This window comes from Bison bison, unplaced genomic scaffold, assembly GCF_000754665.1.
Source record: "Bison bison bison isolate TAMUID 2011002044 unplaced genomic scaffold, Bison_UMD1.0 scf7180017864228, whole genome shotgun sequence".
Taxonomy (NCBI): Eukaryota; Metazoa; Chordata; class Mammalia; order Artiodactyla; family Bovidae; genus Bison; species Bison bison.
This window is the reverse complement of record NW_011494800.1, coordinates 7485003-7506572: the sequence shown is the minus strand read 5'-3', so window position 1 is coordinate 7506572 and position 21570 is coordinate 7485003. Positions and strand designations below refer to the sequence as shown.

At 36.0% G+C, this 21570-nt stretch overlaps 1 protein-coding gene across 1 annotated transcript in view; it reads left to right on the top strand.

Annotated features, from left to right (window-relative positions):
• WDFY3 (WD repeat and FYVE domain containing 3) overlaps positions 1–21570 on the top strand; it is a 259636-nt gene that overhangs the window by 98965 nt on the left and 139101 nt on the right. The window contains exons 6-11 of the mRNA XM_010845983.1: positions 3784–3976; positions 5272–5458; positions 7168–7334; positions 16285–16752; positions 17705–17806; positions 20178–20371. Coding sequence (XP_010844285.1) covers positions 3784–3976; positions 5272–5458; positions 7168–7334; positions 16285–16752; positions 17705–17806; positions 20178–20371 — 1311 coding nt within the window. The remainder of the gene's footprint in view (positions 1–3783; positions 3977–5271; positions 5459–7167; positions 7335–16284; positions 16753–17704; positions 17807–20177; positions 20372–21570) is intronic.

Sequence of the window (21570 nt, the reverse complement as noted above, 5' to 3'; positions counted from 1 at the left end):
CTAAAAGTAGAGTGTTGGTTGCCTGGGGCTGGGAGATGAGAGAAAAGAGAGTTGTTTTCCAGGGGCTCCAGAGGTTGAGTTCTGCGGGAGGGAAACGTCCGACAGGTGTTTTGCATGACAGTGTGCATGTAGTTAACACTCTGTCCATAAAAATGATTAAGAGGGTTAAATTGTTATGTGTTTTTATGCCTCAATTTAGAAGACTCACACCTGTTTGAGTCCCATTTTATGAAATAAGATGCCAGTTTCTTATCTCTAAAATGAAAATAATACCTGGCTAAAGGATTTGGGGGAAGAGTCAGTGAAATAATACTTAAAGCTGTGCTTCTCTGCTTTCGACATAGTAGACCTGAAATGCAAAAAGTTATTTTTCTGATAAATAAGTTTGATTTCTGCTCTTGCCTCTACCACTTTCAGCATCGATGAGAGCAGGAAGAGAGAACAGAGAGGACACTGGATCTGTATCCGGTGCAGCAGAGCAGGGGACAGGTGATGCTGGCACCTGTTACACTCGGGTTGTTGCTCCAGGAATGATTCGACTTTGCTGAGATCTATGTGTGCTAAATTGCTTCAATGTGTTCGACTCTTTGCAGCCCCACGGTCGGTAGTCCACCAGGCTCCTCGTCCATGGAATTTTCCAGGCAGGAATACTGGAGTGGGTTGCCATGCCCTCCTCCAGGGGCTCTTCCCAGCCCAGGGATCAAACTCACGTCTCTTATGTCTTCTGCTTTGGCAGGTGGGGTCTTTTACCACTAGATTTCCCAAGTGTCTCAACTGTGAAGAATACTCCTGCCAATTGCAAGAGACAAGGGTTCAGTCTCTGGGTAGGGGAGATCCCCTTGCGAAGGAAATGGCTACCTGCTCCAGTATTCTTGCCTGGAAAATCCAATGGAGAGAGGAGCCTTGTAGTATATATTCCATGAGGTTGCAAAGAGTCAGACTCATCTGTGCAACTGAGCCCCCACACAGCAGTGAAGATGAGGGAGAGGGGGAGAGTAAGACAGATTAGAAATGAAAAGATAGGATTATCAATAAAATGCTAATTCAATGAATATTTATGGAACACTTGATTTATTAAATACTTTTGTGCTAGCAGTTAACATCCCTATCTTGTGATCATTTGCAAGACCTTCCATGACTTCAGAGCTCTTGTTTTCCTCTGAAATAATAATGTGAGGGAATGGCAGAAATGGGATTAGACCTCAAGTTTATCTAACCTCTCAATTAGAATGGAAGAGAATAGCAATGGGAAGAAATAAAAGAATAAACTAGGAATTAAAGTTTTTTTAAGACATGGCTGATGAAGAGAGTGGGTTAGTCTTTGCTGATCAGACTAGAGCCCTGTTTCAGTAAAGTCTCTGAAGAAGTAACACCTTAGACAATAAATGGAAGCTGGTAACTAACTAGCAAAGATTTCTTCTAAAACTTTATTTTTTTCTATATCTGAAAGCAGTGGGTGCTGACTTTGAACTGAATGTAGGATTCATTTTAGCATATTGGAATCATTGGATGTTAAAGGAATATTAAAGACCAAACAGAATGCAATAGAGAATTTAAATGAAACGCTTCATTTACACTTATGGAAACTTATAGTCATGCCTGTTTCACCCCTGGTGCCCAGCAGGGCTCAGAACCCTGCTCTCCCACCGTCTAGTCCAGGGTTCCTTCAGTGCATCAGCTTAGCTTTTTTCATTTGTTATCACGGTCCAGACATTGTTTTCATCATTTTGTCTAAAAAACCCAGTGGACACAGACTTATTAAATGTTTTCAGAATGCATAGTGTTTATTATAGATAAAAGCCCTGTGTTTATATTTTGTGACAGATGGTTTCCTGGGACCTTGGCAGTTGGTAGTGCTTCATGTAGGCTTTTTTTTTTTTTTTGTATTTGCATTAATGTGGCCAATTACTGCTCTACCACACTTGGCTGGACATTGTAACAGAATCCCTACGAATACAAGTGCTTAGTTTTGGGGCCGAAGAGGAATGAGTAGATTCTTCAGTTTTCTCCTGCGTAAAATGAAAAGGTTGTTAATACTAGATTATCTGTAAGAATTCTTTTGACTGGGAAGATTAAGAATTAGTTATCTTAAGGGTCAACAGCAAGGAATTAAATCCAACTTGTTTTTGAGCACAAGGATTTGACTTGGAAAAAAAGATTTTATTTTCAGGTTTGTTTTTATGTTATAAATTAGAGAAATATCTGTCCCTCTAATCACATATGGGCATGTGAAAACCAGTGAAAAGTATAATTAACAATAGACTCTTATGAGTGTGTATATATATGTGTGTGTGTGTGAATATATACATATATTTTTTTGCTGCAGTTATCTTTATTTTCATATACCTTTTTGTTACATTTAATACATGTGGGAAGAGGTACACATATTACATGTACTAATAAAAATTTGGTATTCAGCAGTGTCTCTAGGCATTTTTTTTGTTGGGAAGGGGAAATGCCTGTACTTAATAGTTTATATATATTTTGTTGTTCACTGAATTCTTAATCTTTTTTTTCCCTGATATTTGTCAGCTATGAATTAGAAATTCTTGTATTTGAGTAAAATTTTGCTCTGAAGGAAATAGGAAAAGACAGACCTACCTTTCTCAGATGAAACATGATACTTCAAATACTTTTTCTATATAATAGTTTCCTCCAGATATTAAAATATTCCGGTTTTATTTTATTTATTTATAGAATATTTAGATGAGAAAATATAACACAGAGAAGGAAAGTTAACTTTTTCTGCCACCAAATTGAGATTAGAAGAAGAAAGGTTTTTGGAGAGCAGAAACCATAGTTTCATTCCCCAAGTAGCAGGCCTTTAATGCCATAAATGGTTGTACAATGTGTATTTTCCAAACCATAGGTAAAGAATAAGTTTTCATTCCAGAGTTTAAGAAGTGTTGAGTCATGCTTTAGAAGATTTTTGGCTGCTACTGCTGCTAAGTCGCTTCAGTCGTGTCCGACTCTGTGCGACCCCATAGACGGCAGCCCACCAGGCTCCCCTGTCCCTGGGATTCTCCAGGCAAGAACACTGTTGCCATTTCCTTCTCCAATGCAGGAAAGTGAAAAGTGAAAGTGAAGTCACTCAGTCATATCCGACTCTTCGTGACCCCATGGACTGCAGCCTACCAGGCTCCTCCATCCATGGGATTTTCCAGGCAAGAGTACTGGAGTGGGGTTCCATCGCCTTCTTCAGATTTTTGGCTACTAGACATAATTAATAATTCTGAATTAAGATGACTGTATTATTATAATGTCCCCTTCTACTTGCATAGAAGTTGGAAAAAATTGAAAATACTTTTAAAGACATGTTATTTTCTTGTCTCCCTAAAAATGTCCTTTTTAGAGAAGAAAATTACAATTCACCTATGGCAAACTAAGAATTAACATTCTAAAACTGGAATGTTGACCTTAAAAGTTACTGTTGATTTATTCCATTTCAGGGTAGGGCAAAACAGTACCTCCCCCCCCCAAAAAAAAAACCAAAAAAACAACCCACCATGGTGAAGTGAAGATGGTAAACATGTAACTTAAAAAAAAAAATAAGCTGATAAAAGTAGAGGTGGTTAACTGTCTTACCATAACACACTTGTAAATTATAGGTGTCTTTTTTAATGTTGCCTAACTTAGAGCGTTCATCATTGTGGCTTTAATGATAGCACTCAACACTGACCCTGAACTTGCAGAGTTGTAAATAATCAGATCTAGTCCTCTTCTAGCCCCTGCCTTTCCCCCAGTCATTCATTCATTTATGTACACATTTTCTTTGCTCTTTAGATCTTAGTGAAACTCTGCAGTTTTGTTTCTCCGGCCGAGGAGCTGGCTCAGAAAGACGATCTCCAGCTTTTATTCAGTGCAATAACCTCTTGGTGCCCTCCCTATAATCTGCCTTGGAGGAAGAGTGCCGGAGAAGTCCTTATGACCATATCCCGTCACGGTCTCAGTGTCAACGTGGTGAAGTATATTCACGGTGAATATCTCGTAACGTATTCATTCTAGATGCTCTGAATTTTCTCCGCCTTTCTCTCCTCATGCGATGGCGAATTTGTTTCTCTTGTTCACTTCTCCAAAGATTCTATTTTAAATGAAGAACTATATTTTCCAGGAGAAAAAAATTATTTGTGAAGCGTTTGAAATGTAAAAAATCCTCATGTTCTCAATAATGGATATCCAGGAGAGTTAAAATAACCTTACCTTTAAGTAAATGATGTCATAATAATAATGCAAATTCCGCCTCATTGCCTGTTCTTCCTTCCTCTTTTGCTGAATGAAAAGAGATTTTTTGAGATGCTATAGTTCAAACTCTTTCTGAAGATATTTCATAAGTAGACAGATAATCTGTCCAATGGGGCATGAATAAAATTAAGTAGATTCTTTATCAGCACTGAAAAGAAATTGTCTATTTTTTTTAGCTCATATATATAAATATGTGTCAACTATCCCTTAAAATGGGTCAATAAGAGAAACAGACAATTGTAGCATCTCAAATAGTCCACTTACATACACACACACACACACACACACACACACAAATTGGAAAATCTTTCAAAATAGCTTTTAGTACATCTATTCATTTACCTAAAGTCCATCAGTCATTAAATGTTTCTTACCTCTGTTCCTGTGTTAAATCTTCTTATTTATTGTTATATGACCCTGGATTTCTTAAGACAAATAAATTTTTTTTAAAGATAAGAGAGGGAACGTCTTCTTTGAAATGCCTCCAGCCCCAGAAGTCATGGGATATAACTGTGTTTTAAACTAGTGCATGTATAGTGCAGACAAAAATTTGAAAATTTTATTTCCTGAAGTATTTCTGTATCTTAATTGTCTAGATGCACTCTAATTTGAGCTTTTAACTAAATAGATTTTTCTTCTTAACTTAGAAGAGAGTTCTTAAATGTTTCTCCATTTTTTATTATATTAATATAAAGGTCAAAAATATCATTTGGCAGCAGGCAATCATCCTTTTTAATAATAAAACTTCTAAATATGATGTAAAAACTATTATGAATGTCAACTGATTTTCAACACTTCCTGTATTACTCTTTGTTTACTACTTAGAGGTATTGCTTCCCTAGTCAATTGGAATCTTGTATTTGCTTTCAGAATGTGTACCATTTATCTTACCATATTTTCTAAATATACTAAAATTTAATGTTTCATTAAATACCAGTTAAGAATGAAGTTTTCTTAAGCAGTTGACATAAGTTATACACAAACACACACATATATTTATTCAGTTCTTTATTTTCTTTGTTTTTACAGAAAAAGAATGTTTATCTACGTGTGTTCAGAATATGCAGCAGTCAGATGACCTGTCTCCCCTAGAAATTGTTGAGATGTTTGCTGGGCTTTCTTGTTTCCTCAAAGATTCCAGTGATGTTTCCCAAACTCTTCTGGATGATTTTCGGATATGGCAAGGATATAATTTCCTTTGTGATCTCTTGCTTAGGTAAAACCCCACATTATAAGAATGTATTTTAATTGTCTCCTCAGTCTTCTCATCAAAGGAAGCAAAGTAGTTTGGGCTATAGGGAAACAGAAATCAGCCAATCACTTATGTAAGGTATACTTTATACTCTTAGCTTTAATCACTTCTTTTTTTTTTTATTCCTATTCTGTCAAGAGAGTACAAAGAGTGAATTTAGAGTTAAATTGGAAAATGTAGGTTGCACACGTGGATTCAGTGGTTAGATGTAAAGAAGAAATCTGCTCTTCCTTAGCAGCTGAGGGAGAAGAGTTTGGACGAACTAATTAACATCTTCCTGAAGTGTAAACTCTTTGTGCTTAATTATATTTTTGGTTTTCCTTAATGGTAATATCAATGCTATCAAGCTATTAATACAGTTAGTAGCAAGAATAATTTTGCAGAATGAATGAGGTGCTGAAAATGTATGTATAAAACATAGTAGTCTGAAGCTACTTAGCAGCAGCAGTCAATCTAAAAGTGTTTTACTAGCCTTCTTTTTCATCCCAGATGTTCCTTGCATATACTGGAAAAACAGCTGGTTACAAGTTTATTAGGAAGAGGATATTCATGCTAGTTGTTCCCAGGCCATTAATCAGTTTTAAGTTGTTTGATTTATTGTCAACCACCACTGTTTTGTAAACTTTTAAGTTCTAACACCAGTGTGACCTAGTTGCTGTTACTTAATAGTAGGCAACCCCTAAGAATATAATTTTGCACATATATCCTAATTTACAAATGAAGACATGTGAAAGTTTATGAAATAACTATTTAATATTACTAATTGATGCTGTCCTTTAGGAATTCAAGAGTCTTAAAAATGTTGGTAACTTGTTGCAATAATTTCAACGTATGTTTATTGATCCTAAAGATACAATTCTAAATGCAGACAAAGTTTTATGTGTATTAGTGCTCCTGAATTCTGATAGCTACTAGCTGTCCCACTCTCCACATCTATGGTTGATTCTCCATGGCCATTAAAAAGCATATCTATGACGAGTTTATACTGACATGGAGAAGCATGTGCATAACACTAATTAATGAAAAAAACCAGGTTATAGCATTCTTTGTATAGTATAAAAATATTTATTATTAAAACATAACTTTTCACATTCAGAAAAGACAAGTTTAAAGGAATTAAGTTTGTTTTAAAAAATTGTTAGACTCTCAGAACTGTATTTAAATGTACTCTAATGCCAGTATTTGAGTTAATTAATGAAATGCAGATGCAGTCTTACAAATCTTCCCCTAGAATTCACTGTTTAAAATTATTAATGGAGAAAACGTCTTAGGAAAGAAATGGTTAATAAGGTTTTTGGTTGTAAACAGTGAAACTTATAACCTTAGAGCCTTAGGGAACTTAAAAGATATTTAATCTAATTCTTTTATATTAAGAAACTTTCTACCAAAGATTAATGATTTACTTAAAATAATACTGTTAATGGCAGAATCAACATTTATCAGGTGTTCTGACTATTGGCATAATTTCTTTCAAATACACCATCATATCTCATAATTAAATTTGTAGCTTTATAAAAATATCATGTGTTTATATAGGAAAAAATATAAGAAGAAACTTCTTGTAGTAGTCTGTACATTTATTTATTGCATATAAAATAGAAATTTTCTTTCTGTATTAAATTTTAAAATACAACACAAGAGAAAACATATTTGCTAAATCATACTTTTTCTAGATTGGAACAAGCAAAAGAGGCAGAATCCAAAGATGCCTTGAAAGATCTGGTTAATCTGATAACTTCCCTAACAACATATGGTGTCAATGAACTAAAACCAGCTGGTATTACCACAGGGGCACCCTTTTTATTGCCTGGATTTGCAGTGCCTCAGCCTGCGGGCAAAGGTGAGTCTCCCCCCACCCCACCCCCACCCACCCGCCCCATTCTGAGCCATTCAAAGAAATAAGGAAAGAATAAATGTATCCAACAGATTGCTCTTTATTTATGTTATTTATATAAAGGTAATATGCTGTTTTTCATTAAGGTTGGTCCTTTTTATGGTATAATTTCTTGAATGCCAGTCTTTAGCAGATAAAATACTTGAAAATAATATGAAAATATCATAAAAACAATGAAATTTATATTTTAGTATTTCATTTTAATATTCAAACAGTTTAATAATTCAAACATGCCTCTGCTGAATGTTGGCACCCCACACATTTCCGCCCTATGTACATGGAACTTGAGTGACTCTCTCTATGCCTGTCTCTATAAGATGTATGTATAGAAAGCACAGGTGCAAACAGTTGGTATTTTACTAAGGAAACCTAAGTACAGAAAAGTTACATTACATACTTTCAGGTCAGAGAATACATTTTATAGTTCAGATTTCCTAGCTTTGGCTTTTCTCACCTGGTAATCTACTAAGAAAACTTATTGTATATTAATAACATTTAATTATGTAAGAGTGCAAGTTTTATAGTTTATGTAATTTTTTAAATGCATGCTAACCATTCTGAGCTTCCCTGGTGGCTCAGAGGTTAAAGCTTCTGCTTGCAATGCAGGAGAGCTGGGTTCGATCCCTGGGTCGGGAAGATCCTCTGGAGAAGGAAATGGCAACACACTCCATACTCTTGCCTGGAGAATCCCATGGACAGAAGAGCCTGGTGGGCTAAAGTCCACGGGGTCGCAGAGTCGGACACGACTGAGCGACTTCACTTTCACTTTCCCATTCTGAAAGAATGTGAACCCACAGGCTTCTAATAGTTCTTTTCACATTATTGTTACATACTAAATATTCAATGCTGTGGTGATATTTGCATGTAAAATTTAGCCAGAAAATATCATCATATCTGGTTATTTCAATTTCACAGCACATTATCTATGTATTTTATAATGTAGAACCCAGCAGTTATAAATTGTTAAGCCTATGAGAATAAATAGATATACTAGAATACACTAAATTTAATTTACTAGAGAAAATTATATTGAAAAGTCATGACTTAAATTGAAGTTGTCGTACTAACTTCCATAAGATGTGCCCTCAGTTTATAGGTTATACAGAACTTCTTAAATAAATAAAATCTAGGAGTATTTTACAGAGCTGTTCAATATTTTATTTAATATTAAGGAACAATATTAAATTAATGCTTCTAATTTATAGACTCGAGCTTAAATATCCCACAGTTAACTCTTTCTGTGTGTTCATCTAAACATAGCTCAGTAATATAATTTTTATTTTAGGTTTCATTATTTTATTTGGTTAATCAATCTGATTGTGACACTGAGATAATATTTAGTTACACAGTAGTGTAATTTTGTAATGAGAGAATTAATGCAGCTAAATTAACCTTCCTCATATTTCTGCCTGATTTTATCTCATCTGTAACAGGGATAATTCACATATAACCTTAGCACCTCTAGGGATTATTTTGAGAATTCAGCGACATATGTCTATGAAAACAAGATTAACTAGAAGGGACGTTGCCCTGAGTCAAAACCCAGTTTACCCATAAGTGGCATAACCTTTCTAAATATCAGCTTCTTCAGAAACATAGATGTAATATTCTATAAAATGAATAGATCAAACTAGATCATTCTGAGTTTCATTTATGACTCAAAATTATCTTTCTTATGGCTTGTTTAGACTCAAGGAGATATTAATGGTTTTATTTCACGTAAAGAGATTATGAAATATGGGGTTTTTTTTGCCAGCAGTATTGAGGTATAATTTGCATATATTAAAATGTATCCTTTTTACGTGTTGGGTTTGAGTTTAGGTAAATACTTGTGGTTGTGCAGTCACCACCATGATCATCATAGGAAATATTCCATCCATCTAAATCTGATGCTGGGAAAGATTGAAGGCAGGAGAAGGAGAAGACAGAGGGTGAGATGGTTGGATGGCATCACCAATGAGTTTGAGTAAGCTCCGGGAGTTGGTGATGGACAGGGAAGCCTGGCGTGCTGCAGTCCATGGGGTCACAAAGAGTTGGACACGACTGACTGAACTGACTGAACTGATCCATCTAAAAGTTTCCTTGTTCCATTTTATATTCAGTCCCCTCTCATCACGCCCTTACCCTGGTAACCACTGATCTACTTTGGTTTTGCTGTTTCTAGAATTACGTAAACTCACTCCTAAATTACGTAGTTTCGTGTATCTGGCTTTAGTATTTCTCCATGTTATTGGAGGTATCTGAAGTTCTTTTTTAATACTGGATAGTATATCATTGTTTAAATATCCTGCAGTTGTTTATCCATTCACCAGTTGATGTTTATTTAACTATAATGAATAAAGTATTAGGAACATCTGTATAAAACAAGTCTTTGTGTAGACATACATTTTCATTTCTTTGGGGTGGTAACCAAGCAGTGGAATTGCTGATACATATGGTAAATGTATGTTTAACTCTATGAGAAACTGCCAAACTGTTTTCTAAAGTGGCTGTCCCATTTTGCATTCACATCAGCTATGTAATGAGAATTTGTTGTATAGTCTCAAAAACGGTTGGTGGTGGTAATCTTAATTTTAGATATTTGAGTATGTAATAGTATATGTTGGTTTTGGGGTTTTTTTTTTACTTTTTTCTAAATTATTTCAAGCTTTTTTCATATTCCTATTTGCTGTCTGTGTCTCGACTTTGGTTCAGATCTCTGTGTCCAGTGTTTGATAGCTTTGTTGGTTTTACTGGAATTTTTAGAGTTCTTTAGATATTCTGGATGAGTCCTAAGTATGTTCTCTTAATCTTGACATGCCTTTTCTTTTCTTGGTAGTATCTTTGAAGACCAAAAGTTTTAAATTTGATGAAGTCCAGTTTAGCACTTTTGAAATATTTTATGGGTTTTGCCTCATATTTAAGAAATCTTACTTAACCCACATTCACAATTATCTTCTCCTGGTTTCTTCTAGGAGTTTCACATTTTTAACTCTTACGTTAAAGTCTGTGATACATTTTAAGTTAATTTCTGTATATGGCTGGAAGTAAGGTTTATTTGTTTTCCCAGTACAGATAGGCACATGTGCTAGGACCCTTTGTCGAAAAGATTGTATAACTATTTACCTGGAAGTCTTCTCAATTCTGCTGCGTTAATGTGTCTGTCCTGAAGCCAATGCTGCTTCAGTTTTGGTTGCCATATCTTTAAAGTCTTGAAATGGAATCATTTAAGTTGTCCAAGTTTGTTCTTCCTTTTCAAAATTATTTTGGCTATTCTAGGTCTCTGAACTTCCACATAAATTTAGTAATCTTCGTGTCGATGATTGAAAACAGAAAAAGCCTGCTGAGATATTTATTGGGAAGAACATTGAACCTGTAGACAAATATGGGGAGAATTGGCATCTTAACAACATTGCGTCATCCAATTCATGACTATACAGCTTTCCACTTATTTAGGTCCTGGTATTTTCTCTCAGCAATGTTTTATAAATGTCCATTGTAAAGAACTTTCCTTCTTGTTCTTAAATTTATTCCTAAATATTTTTTTTGAAATGTAAATAAAACTTTCTGTTACTTCATTTGTGTGTTGTTAGTTTATAGAGGAGATGATGGTCTTTTCACAGGAATGGAAATGAGGAAATACGGTTGTGACAATGCTGTTTTATGTAACACTGGTAGAATGAAGCAAGGATGGTCATTTACAAATTTTAACTCTTTGGTTTGGACTGTTTGTAAGTTGGAGCTGTGTATATTCTGATATCAGTTCAGTTCAGTCGCTCAGTCATGTCCGACTCTTTGTGACCCCATGAATGGCAGCACGCCAGGCCTCCCTGTCCATCATCAACTCCTGGAGTTCACTCTGGCTCATGTCCATCGAGTCAGTGATGCCATCCAGCCATCTCATCCTCTGTCGTCCCCTTCTTCTCCTGCCCCCAGTCCCTCCCAGCAAGAGTCTTTTCCAATGAGTCAACTCTTCGCATGAGGTGGTCAAAGTACTGGAGTTTCAGCTTTAGCATCATTCCTTCCAAAGAAATCCCAGGGCTGATCTCCTTCAGGATGGACTGGTTGGATCTCCTTGCAGTCCAAGGGACTCTCAAGAGTCTTCTCCAACACCACAGTTCAAAAGCATCAATTCTTCAGCGCTCAGCCTTCTTCACAGTCCAACTCTCACATCCATACATGATCACAGGAAAAACCATAGCCTGGACTAGGCGGACCTTTGTTGGCAAAGTAATGTCTCTGCTTTTGAATATGCTGTCTAGGTTGGTCATAACTTTCCTTCCAAGGAGTATGCTTCTTTTAATTTCATGGCTGCAGTCACCATCTGCAGTGATTTTGGAGCCCAAAAAAATAAAGTCTGCCACTGTTTCCATTGTTTCCCCATCTATTTCCTATGACGTGGTGGGACCGGATGCCATGATCTTCATTTTCTGAAATGTTGAGTTTTAAGCCAACTTTTTCACTCTCCGCTTTCACTTTCATCAAGAGGCTTTTTATTTCCTCTTCACTTTCTGTCATAAGGGTGGTGTCATCTGCATAACTGAGGTTATTGATATTTCTCCCGGCAATCTTGATTCCAGCTTGTGTTTCTTCCAGCCCAGCGTTTTTCATGATGTACTCTGTATAGAAGTTAAATAAGCAGGGTGACAATATACAGCCTTGATGTACTCCTTTTCCTATTTGGAACCAGTCTGTTGTTCCATGTCCAGTTCTAACTGTTGCTTCCTGACCTGCATACAGATTTCTCAAGAGGCAGGTCAGGTCATCTGGTATTCCCATCTCTTTCAGAACTTCCCACAGTTTATTGTGATCCACACAGTCAAAGGCTTTGGCATAGTCAATAAAGCAGAAATAGATGTTTTTCTGGAACTCTTCTGCTTTTTCAATGATCCAGCGGATGTTGGCAATTTGATCTCTGGTTCCTCTACCTTTTCTAAATCCAGCTTGAACATCAGGAAGTTCACTGTTCATATATTGCTGAAGCCTGGCTTGGAGAATTTTGAGCCTTACTTTGCTAGTGTGTGAGATGAGTGCAATTGTGTGGTAGTTTGAGCATTCTTTGGCATTGCCTTTCTTTGGGATTGGAATGAAAACTGACCTTTTCCAATCCTGTGGCCAATGCTGAGTTTTCCAACTTTGCTGGCATATTGATATAGTTGATACTATTTATCTTACTTTTTGTCAATTATTTCTTCAGGCTACTTTGAGGCATGTTTTCTTCAACTTCACTGGTTTCCCTTTCATTATTTATAAAAAGAAAATTCCTTTTACCAAGGACTTTTTACCCATTCAGTGATAATTACTTTTAAAAGAGAAAACATGAATATATCTACCTTATGTTGCTGTATACATGGATACAATTTAGCTACCTTATTTTTATTGCTGATTTTAGATCAAGTGAAACAATATAGAAATATAAAATTTTAAAGAAAAAAGTAAACTGAGTTATTAGTGAAGTTGGTAAATATATCTGTTTGTGTAAAAGCTTAGAAATGATTCCTGTTTCTATATAGTAGAAGCTTAATAAACCTTTTTATCCCCACCGGCCGATAGATTTTTTTTCAAAAGAAGAAAATCAAAGAAAAATGGAGTAGTCCTGTTTAGAAACCACTCCATGGTGGTTTTTTTTTTTTTTTTTTTGCGAGGTTGTACTCTGTAATTCAGAACTCTCTATAGCTTCCACATTTGTTCTCTAAACACAGTGTTTTATATATATGTTGTAATAGAGAATATGTCTCTTCATTAAAAAAAAGACCATACCTATCTTTTTCAGAACTCTTCTGTGACTTCACCATTACAAATGTTTTCTCATAACATGTCAATTCTCATAACATATTAGGCAATGTAAAAGGATAATGTATTTTTCCTTTTCTTCATTTTTGTTCACACTAGTATCCAAAGTGTCCTGCATTGTTCATCGCAGGATTACTTTGAAGGGATTTTTATCTATGCTGGTTCTATCATGGATGCAGATGTGGCCAGGGCTCATGTTCAGTTGGCTTGCAGGAGTAGAACCCTGAGGATTGTTTACAGCCAGGCACCATTCTGATTGGTCACTGACATGTATAATTTGTTCGTTATCTTCTGTCTTATACTTCCTAAACGTTTATTAGTTTCCTTCCTCTGGTAACAGCCCTATTGCCACCACCTTAGTTGAGGCTCTAGAGATCACTCCCCTGGATTACCATAGGTGTCTTTTTTGTTTGTTAATAATTCACTTATTTGGCTGCATTGGGTCTTAATTGCGTCTTGTGGATCTTCATTAAGGCACATAGACTCTCTGGTTGTGGAGCTCAGGCATAGTTGTTCCGTAGTATATGGGACCCAGTTCTGCAACCAGGGAATGAATCCGTCTCCCCTGCATTGAAAGGTGGATTCTTAACCACTGGACCCCTAGGGAGATCCCTTTTAAGTATCTTTTTTTTTTCCTTTCAAATTCTATTTATTTATTTGTTTTTCATTTGAAGGATAATTGCTTTACAGCATGCATTGGTTTCTACCAAACATCAACATGAATCAGCCATAACTGGGACTTGGTAACAACCTAGAGGGGCGCGATAGGGAAGGAGGTGGGAGAGATGTTCATATAGGTGTCTTTTTAACTGCTGACCTTTCTATTCATTTCTGTTCCTCAGTGCTATCCTCTCAGTGTTGCATGGAATCCTAACTCCCGTGACCTGGAATCTGAAAAACAGTATTCAGTGTGTTTACTAAATGAGTGTCTGCATTTCTTTATTCTTATTTCATTTTGCATTTTGCTTATGCCTGTACCATTTAGGCTCTTTTTTCAAACATAAACGTTTACATTTTACATTAGATTCTGAATATAGGAAAGCTCTGTTCTTTCTTATATATACACTTATTTTTCTAAACCTAGAGTAATTCATTTCTTTTGTTTCTGCTTGTATAGGCTTGAGAGTAATGAGACAGTGATTGTCATCTTTTGTAATGACTTCCTTACTTTACTCTTATTTTAGTTATTTGTGTACCAAATAGCTTTTAATCAGTTAATGCAAATTTTGAAATGTATACAGGATGCATCTGTTAAATTATTAGGGCACATATGTGTCAATATTTAAGGGATTTTCCTATCTTATATAGAGCAGCCTTTTTAATCATCCTTTAGATCTAAGTATTCTCCCTTCCTCAAATTAAATATTGTAGTAATTAATGGCTATGACAGTCCTAAATAACTACTCCTGATATCATCAGCATTTAAAATAAACTTCAAATTTGTATGCCACTAGTTTTGGAATTGTAATTCAGTCATTCCTTTAGATATTTTTCCTGATAGAAAGCCATATTATTAGATTCTGTTTAGTTTCGTTGTGTATGTGCTGTGTGCTTAATAGCTAAGTTGGGTCTGATTCTTTGTGACCCATGGACTGTGGCCCTCCAGGCTCCTCTGTTCATGGAATTCTCCAGGCAAGAATGCTACAGTGGGTAACCATTCCCTTCTCCAGGGGATCTTCTGACCCAGAGATCAAACCTGGGTCTTCTGAATTGCAGGCAGACTCTTTACTGTCTGAGCCACCAGGGAAGCCCATTGAGGTTGGTTGGTAATGTGCCTTATCTTTTGTCAGTGACATCACTTAAAATTAGGTTTTAAAGAAAAAAACAGATAATGAAAATGAAACTTGAAAAGATCCAATTTTTTCACATTACATCAAGTTCATCTCCTTTAAACTCTTTTCTTAAAGGTGAGAATTGATATTGTCACATAGCTAAAAGATGCAAAATATTGATTAGACGTATTCTTTAACCTTATTTGTCACATGTAGTCAGATTTTTGCATTTGTATGTTCATCATTCTATCTAAGCTTGGTTTTTAACTACCTGCAGGTAATAAAAAGTTAGCGATATCCTCAATAAAAACAAGCATAAAATTAATAAGGAACTGGAAATAAAGATTTGGCATTTGCCACACATGGAATAAGTTTATATGTTATAAACAAACAGAAAGTTGAAAATATATATATATTCTGAAGAGATTTTTTAATCTTTGCCTTTTCAGATAATGTCCAAGCCACAATGTCTGAGCAGTCTTTCTAACCCATTTTATTATTTTTCCTAGTTCTGTGTTCATCGTCTTTCAAAAATCCGTCTTATTCTGTGAGGCACTGTGTTAATATTTTGATCACTCTTGCAAATGCTCTATATTCCTAATGGTTGTGAACGTGAGGACAATTTTTGTAGGCAAAGGCTTGTTTTCATTTGCCTTGCATACTTTCTATGTTAATTTCTTTACAAGTATTTTCAGTGATTTGCCTTATAAGAGCTATTGTATACATATTTCTTTTTCCAGCTTATGTGTTTGAAAATCAGGTATTTATAAATATAGCTAGTAGCTGGCCATAAATTGCTTTAACAAATGTATATGTAAGGAAATTGTACTTGTGGCTTGAAACAAATTTCCAAATTAAAATTTATGAAAACTGTAGTGTTGTAATTAAAAATGGAAAGCTGGAACTCAAGGGTATTTTCCCCTCCTGTTTCCTGCTGCCATTCTTGCTTTTCTCTTCAGCCTAAAAGTCTTTTCAGATTGAGAGGTAACTGTCCTTATGGTCAAGGACAGTGTTACAGATAGTAAAAAGCAATACTCCTGCACATTTCCAAACTCTGAAGCCTAGACCTATATAATTTGCTTTATTCTTTTGAAAACCGTCTGATGTTTCAGTGTATACTCTTCTGGAATCAGAATATTGATAATACTGCATTAAAAGCTTAATCAATATTACTCACTTTTAATTAAATGACTGAACCTGATGAAGAAAAAGAAGACCTTTTGTGAAAACAGGAAGTGTTCTTACTGAATAGAGGATAAATGTTACAGTTCATCATCTGCTTAAATAGATTACGTTGCCATGATGAAAATATCATATAACACCTACTTTTGTGTTCTGGTTTTCTACTTTAGGTCACAGTGTGAGAAACATCCAGGCCTTTGCAGTTCTTCAAAATGCATTTTTAAAAGCAAAAACCAACTTCCTCGCCCACATCATTCTCGATGCCATCACAAATATTTACATGGCTGACAACGCCAACTATTTCATCCTCGAATCACAGCACACACTGTCACAGTTTGCAGAAAAAATTTCTAAACTCCCAGAAGTACAAAACAAGTACTTCGAGATGCTGGAGTTTGTTGTTTTTAGCTTAAATTATATCCCTTGTAAAGAACTTATTAGTGTTAGCATCCTCTTAAAGTCTAGCTCTTCTTATCACTGTAGCATTATCGCAATGAAAACACTTCTTAAGTTTACACGACATGACTACATATTTAAAGATGTGTTCAGGGAGGTGGGCCTTTTGGAGGTCATGGTAAACCTTTTGCACAAATATGCTGCCCTCTTGAAGGATCCAACTCAGGCACTAAATGAACAAGGTAAAGCCATTTTCCCTACTTTTAATTCTCTTTGGCGGAGGAGTTTGGGCAGGGTGTTTTGTTCATGTTTTGTCTTTCATTTGGTTATGGATTTGAATTACTTGATAACGTGCATAATTGTGACATCCTTGTGAATATTTCCCACAAGTTAAAATTTGTTCACTCAACCTCTGTTAGAGAATTGGGAAAAGGCAGGGGAGGAGACAGAAATATGTCATGGTGGAAGAGAATTTAAGGTAAAACTGAGGAAACCATTTATGAGCCGCATAATTAGTGTCTTCTACTTTGTTAGGGAAAAACAGAAAGCTTCTAGAAACAATTGGGATGTTTAGGTGCCTCAAAATGTTTATTAATTATAGACAGCACATTAGTTTAGTATATCTTTTTAGTGATATTTATGCACATATACATTAAGTACCTTAAATTTGATGTTCTTTGTTCTTTCTGATAAAAGCATAGTAGTGTCTGGCACTTAGTATTAAATGTGTTGAATGAATTAAATTGAATAGACAGTACTACTTACAAACTTTTTTTTCCTTTTTGGTGCATTAAAACCTGGCATTCTTCTTTGTTGACACTTCTTTGATTAGGAAAGCATCTGTGAGAAGGATACATTTTACTTTGTCATTTTCCCTTTTAATATTTTTTAGATAACTGTAGCTTTCTAGCCATACCAAAATAAAATCTATAAACATTGACTTTACTTTTGGTAGCTGGTAGTTTAGACATATGTATCTTTTTTTAAAAGGTTATATTGAGTCAGCCCAAAAGTTTGAGTTTTAACATCTTGTGGAAGAAACCAAATGAACTTTCTGGCCAACCCAATACTGTGTCATTTGTATTAGTGGTAAAATTAATAGAAATAAAATTTTAATTTGTTTTAAGAAACCTAAATCCAGAAAGAAAGAAGCTGACAAGTTTTGTGATTCGGACCTTTGATTCTTTTTCCTAGGGGACTCAAGAAATAATAGTTCATTTGAAGACCAAAAACACCTGGCTTTGTTAGTCATGGAGACTTTGACAGTGCTTCTTCAAGGGTCAAACACAAACGCAGGTAATTAGAGAAGCTGCTTCTAGCAAGTGCACTGGTAAGATAGTACCTGTGGTTATATCTTCTCTAATGATTCTTCTGAGATGCTCTTGGCACTTAGAGAAAATTCTATTGATTCATTGATGGTACTATCCCATCTCTAGACATGCAATACTTTTGACCTTCCTAAATTTATGAATGATAAAATATATAATATTATTATTACTTCGGAGAAGGCAATGGCACCCCACTCCAGTACTCTCGCCTGGAAAATCCCATGGATGGAGGAGCCTGGTGGGCTACAGTCCACGGGGTCGCTAAGAGTTGGACACGACTGAGTGACTTCACTTTCATTTTTCATCTCATGCATTGGAGAAGGAAATGGCAACCCAGTCCAGTGTTCTTGCCTGGAGAATCCCAGGGACGGGGGAGCCTGGTGGGCTGCCATCTATGGGGTCGCACAGAGTCGGACACAACTGAAGTGACTTAGCAGCAGCATTATTACTTCAAAATGTATTCTTATGGTTTTATTGCTTTTTATAATATGCCTTGTGTTTGAAATATTCTTTTTCTGTTTGTTTACTTGTATAGTGCAGACTCTTCGTCAGATAACTTTGCTTATTTAAACATTTTCCTGAAACATCTCCTTCACATTGTGATTTTCTTAATTATTCAGTAATTCAAATCAGAGTATTATAATGTTATAACCTTAGGGAAATACTGAAAAGAATAAAACTTGCTTCTCCCAGGGGAAAAATGGATTTAGTAAATCTTTTGCTTTATCTTAGGGCTTCCCTGGTGGCTCAGACGGTAAAGCGTCTGTCTGCAATGCTGGAGACCTGGGTTCGATCCCTGGGTCAGAAAGATGCCCTGGAGAAGGAAATGGCAACCCACTCCAGTACTCTTGCCTGGAAAATCCCATGGACAGAGGAGCCTGGTAGGCTACAAGTCTATGGGGTTGCAAAGAGTTGGACACGACTGAGTGACTTTACTTTACTTTTGCTTTATCTTTAATCTCAACTTCTCCTTAATCCTTTTTTTAACCTGTCATTAATGAACAGTCCATTGGAAGGACTGATGTTGAAGCTGAAACCCCAATACTTTGGCCACCTGATGCAAAGAGCTGACTCATTTGAAAAGACCCTGATGCTGGGAAATATTGAGGGTGGGAGGAGAAGGGGACAACAGAGGATGAGATGGTTGGATGGCATCACCAACTCAATGGATATGAGTTTGAGTAAACTCCAGGAGTTGGTGATGGACAGGGAGGCCTGGTGTGCTGCAGTCCATGGGGTGGCAAAGAGTTGGACACAACTGAGCAACTGAACTGAAATGAACAGTCCAACTGTATTTATAAAATATCACTCCTGCTTTTAAACAAATAAAGCTAAGAGTTTAATATGAGCTGTTATATTAGTGGCATATACGAGGTACTCTAAAAGCATAAAGGATAGATTGCTATTACTTTGGAGGAAATACTAACTGATAATTTGGATTACTTGGTCTATGTGTTTTTTTTAAACTTGAAGATGGTATTTGATGTAAGAACAGTATCATCCATGGTCAAAAGCACAGGCTATAGAACAGGGCTATAGAGACATACATTCTGCTGGCTGCTTGCTCTCTGTATCACTGACCTGACACCTTACTCAACTTCTGCATGTCTCGTATACTTATCTGTAAGCAGGTAGGGGATAAGGAGATTAAATAAGTCATTCTACCTAAAGCCTTTGGAACAGTACAGCAACCAATGCTTTCTATTATAGAGTTTATTATTTTTTTTTAATGAATAGGGGCTCAGCCACCTTTATCTCTTTTTTAACATTTTTATTGGAGTACAGTTGATTTACAATATTATGAGTTTGTCGTTTTTGTGTCCTCTACCAACTTAAAACGTTTGATTCCTTATAATTTTTTCTCACTGTAAGAATAACTTATTCCCTTTTTTCTTGCTACTGTTTTGGAAGCCTTGTTTTCAGTTTAAATCTCATTTATTTGCAGTATTGTTCATCTAAAAGCCTTTTACTAAACTGATTTCAAGTATCGCTTGGTAAAGCCTCTGCATAAAAATACTGGTCATTTTGGTAACCACCTACGAAATTTCTGAATGGTTGAGATTTGGAGAAATTGGGCATGTGGAACGTATCAGGGCATTCTTGCATAAAGGAAGCCTAGAGGAAATTGGTATATGCCTTTGCTGATATCGCACAGTTTTGTACTGTAATTGTAAATTTAAAAGGAGATTTTGTATTTTACTTTAAGCGGTAAAATTGCTGGGTAGGTTGTATGTGCCTTCTTTTAAGTTACTCTTTCTACACATGAATCAGATTTGAGTTCGTCTGACTTAGAATGTTTTAAGTTAACCTGTGTTGTTGTTTTGTCTCCCTCCTCCAAGGAATTTTCCGAGAATTTGGAGGCGCAAGATGTGCGCATAATATAGTGAGGTACCCACAGTGTCGGCAGCATGCCCTGATGATGATCCAGCAGTTGGTGCTGTCTCCCAATGGGGACGATGACATGGGCACGCTTCTGGGACTCATGCACTCGGCCCCACCCACAGAGCTGCAGCTCAAGACCGACATCCTCAGAGTAAGTTTGAGAAGTGTGTTCTTAACAATTTTCACTACTAAAATCTGTGACGATTGTTAAATGACTGAGAACTATTATGAACTGTCCTTGTGATTTTTCTTCAAGTCTAAAATTATGTCAAAATATGACAGAGGAGGAGGCAAGAATATGTAATGAGTCAAAGATAGTCTCGTCATTACGTGCTGCTGGGAAAAGTGGGCAGCTACATGTAAAAGAATGAAATTAGAACACTTTCTAACACCAAACACAAAGATAAAACTCAAAATGGATTAAAGACCTAAATGTAAGACCAGAAACTATAAAACTCTTAGAGGAAAACATAGGCAGAACACTCAATGACATAAATCACAGCAATATATTCTATGACCCACCTCCCAGAGGAATGGAAATAAAAACAAAAATAAACAAGTAGGACCTAATTAAACTTAAAAGCTTTTGCACAACAGAGAAAACTATAAACAAAGTGAAAAGATAAACTTCAGAATGGGAGGAAATAATAGCAAAAGAAGCAACTGGCAAAGGATTAATTTCCAAAATACACGAGCAGCTCTTACAACTCAATATCAGAATAACAAACAATCCAATCATACAGTGGGCCGAAGACCTAAGCAGACATTTGTCCAAGGAAGACGTATAAGTGGGTAATAAACACATGGAAAGATGCTTAATATCACTCATTACTAAAGAAATGCAAATCAAAATTAGAGTGAGATATCACCTGACATGGGTGAGAATGAAAGTGAAAGTGAAGTCACTCAGTCGTGTCCAATCTTTGCGACCCCATGGACTATAGCCTACCAGGTCCTCCATCCATGGGATTTTCCAGGCAAGAATACTGGCCATCATCAAAAAATCTGCAAACAAGAAATGATGGAGGAGGTGTGGAGAGAAAGAAATCCTCTTGCACTGTTGGTGGGAATGTAAATTGATGATATAGCCACTATGAAAGACAGTATGCAGATTCCTTAAAAAATTAGGACAGATGAATGGATAAAGAAGCTGTGGTACATATATACAATGGAATATTATTCAGTTAGAAAAAAAGGAATGCATATGAGTCAATTCTAATGAGGTAGATGAAGCCAGAGCCTATTATACAGAGTGAAGTCAGAAAGAGAAAAATAAATATCATGTATTAACACATATTTATGGAATCTAGAAATACAGTACTGATGAACCTATTTGCAGGGCAGCAAAGG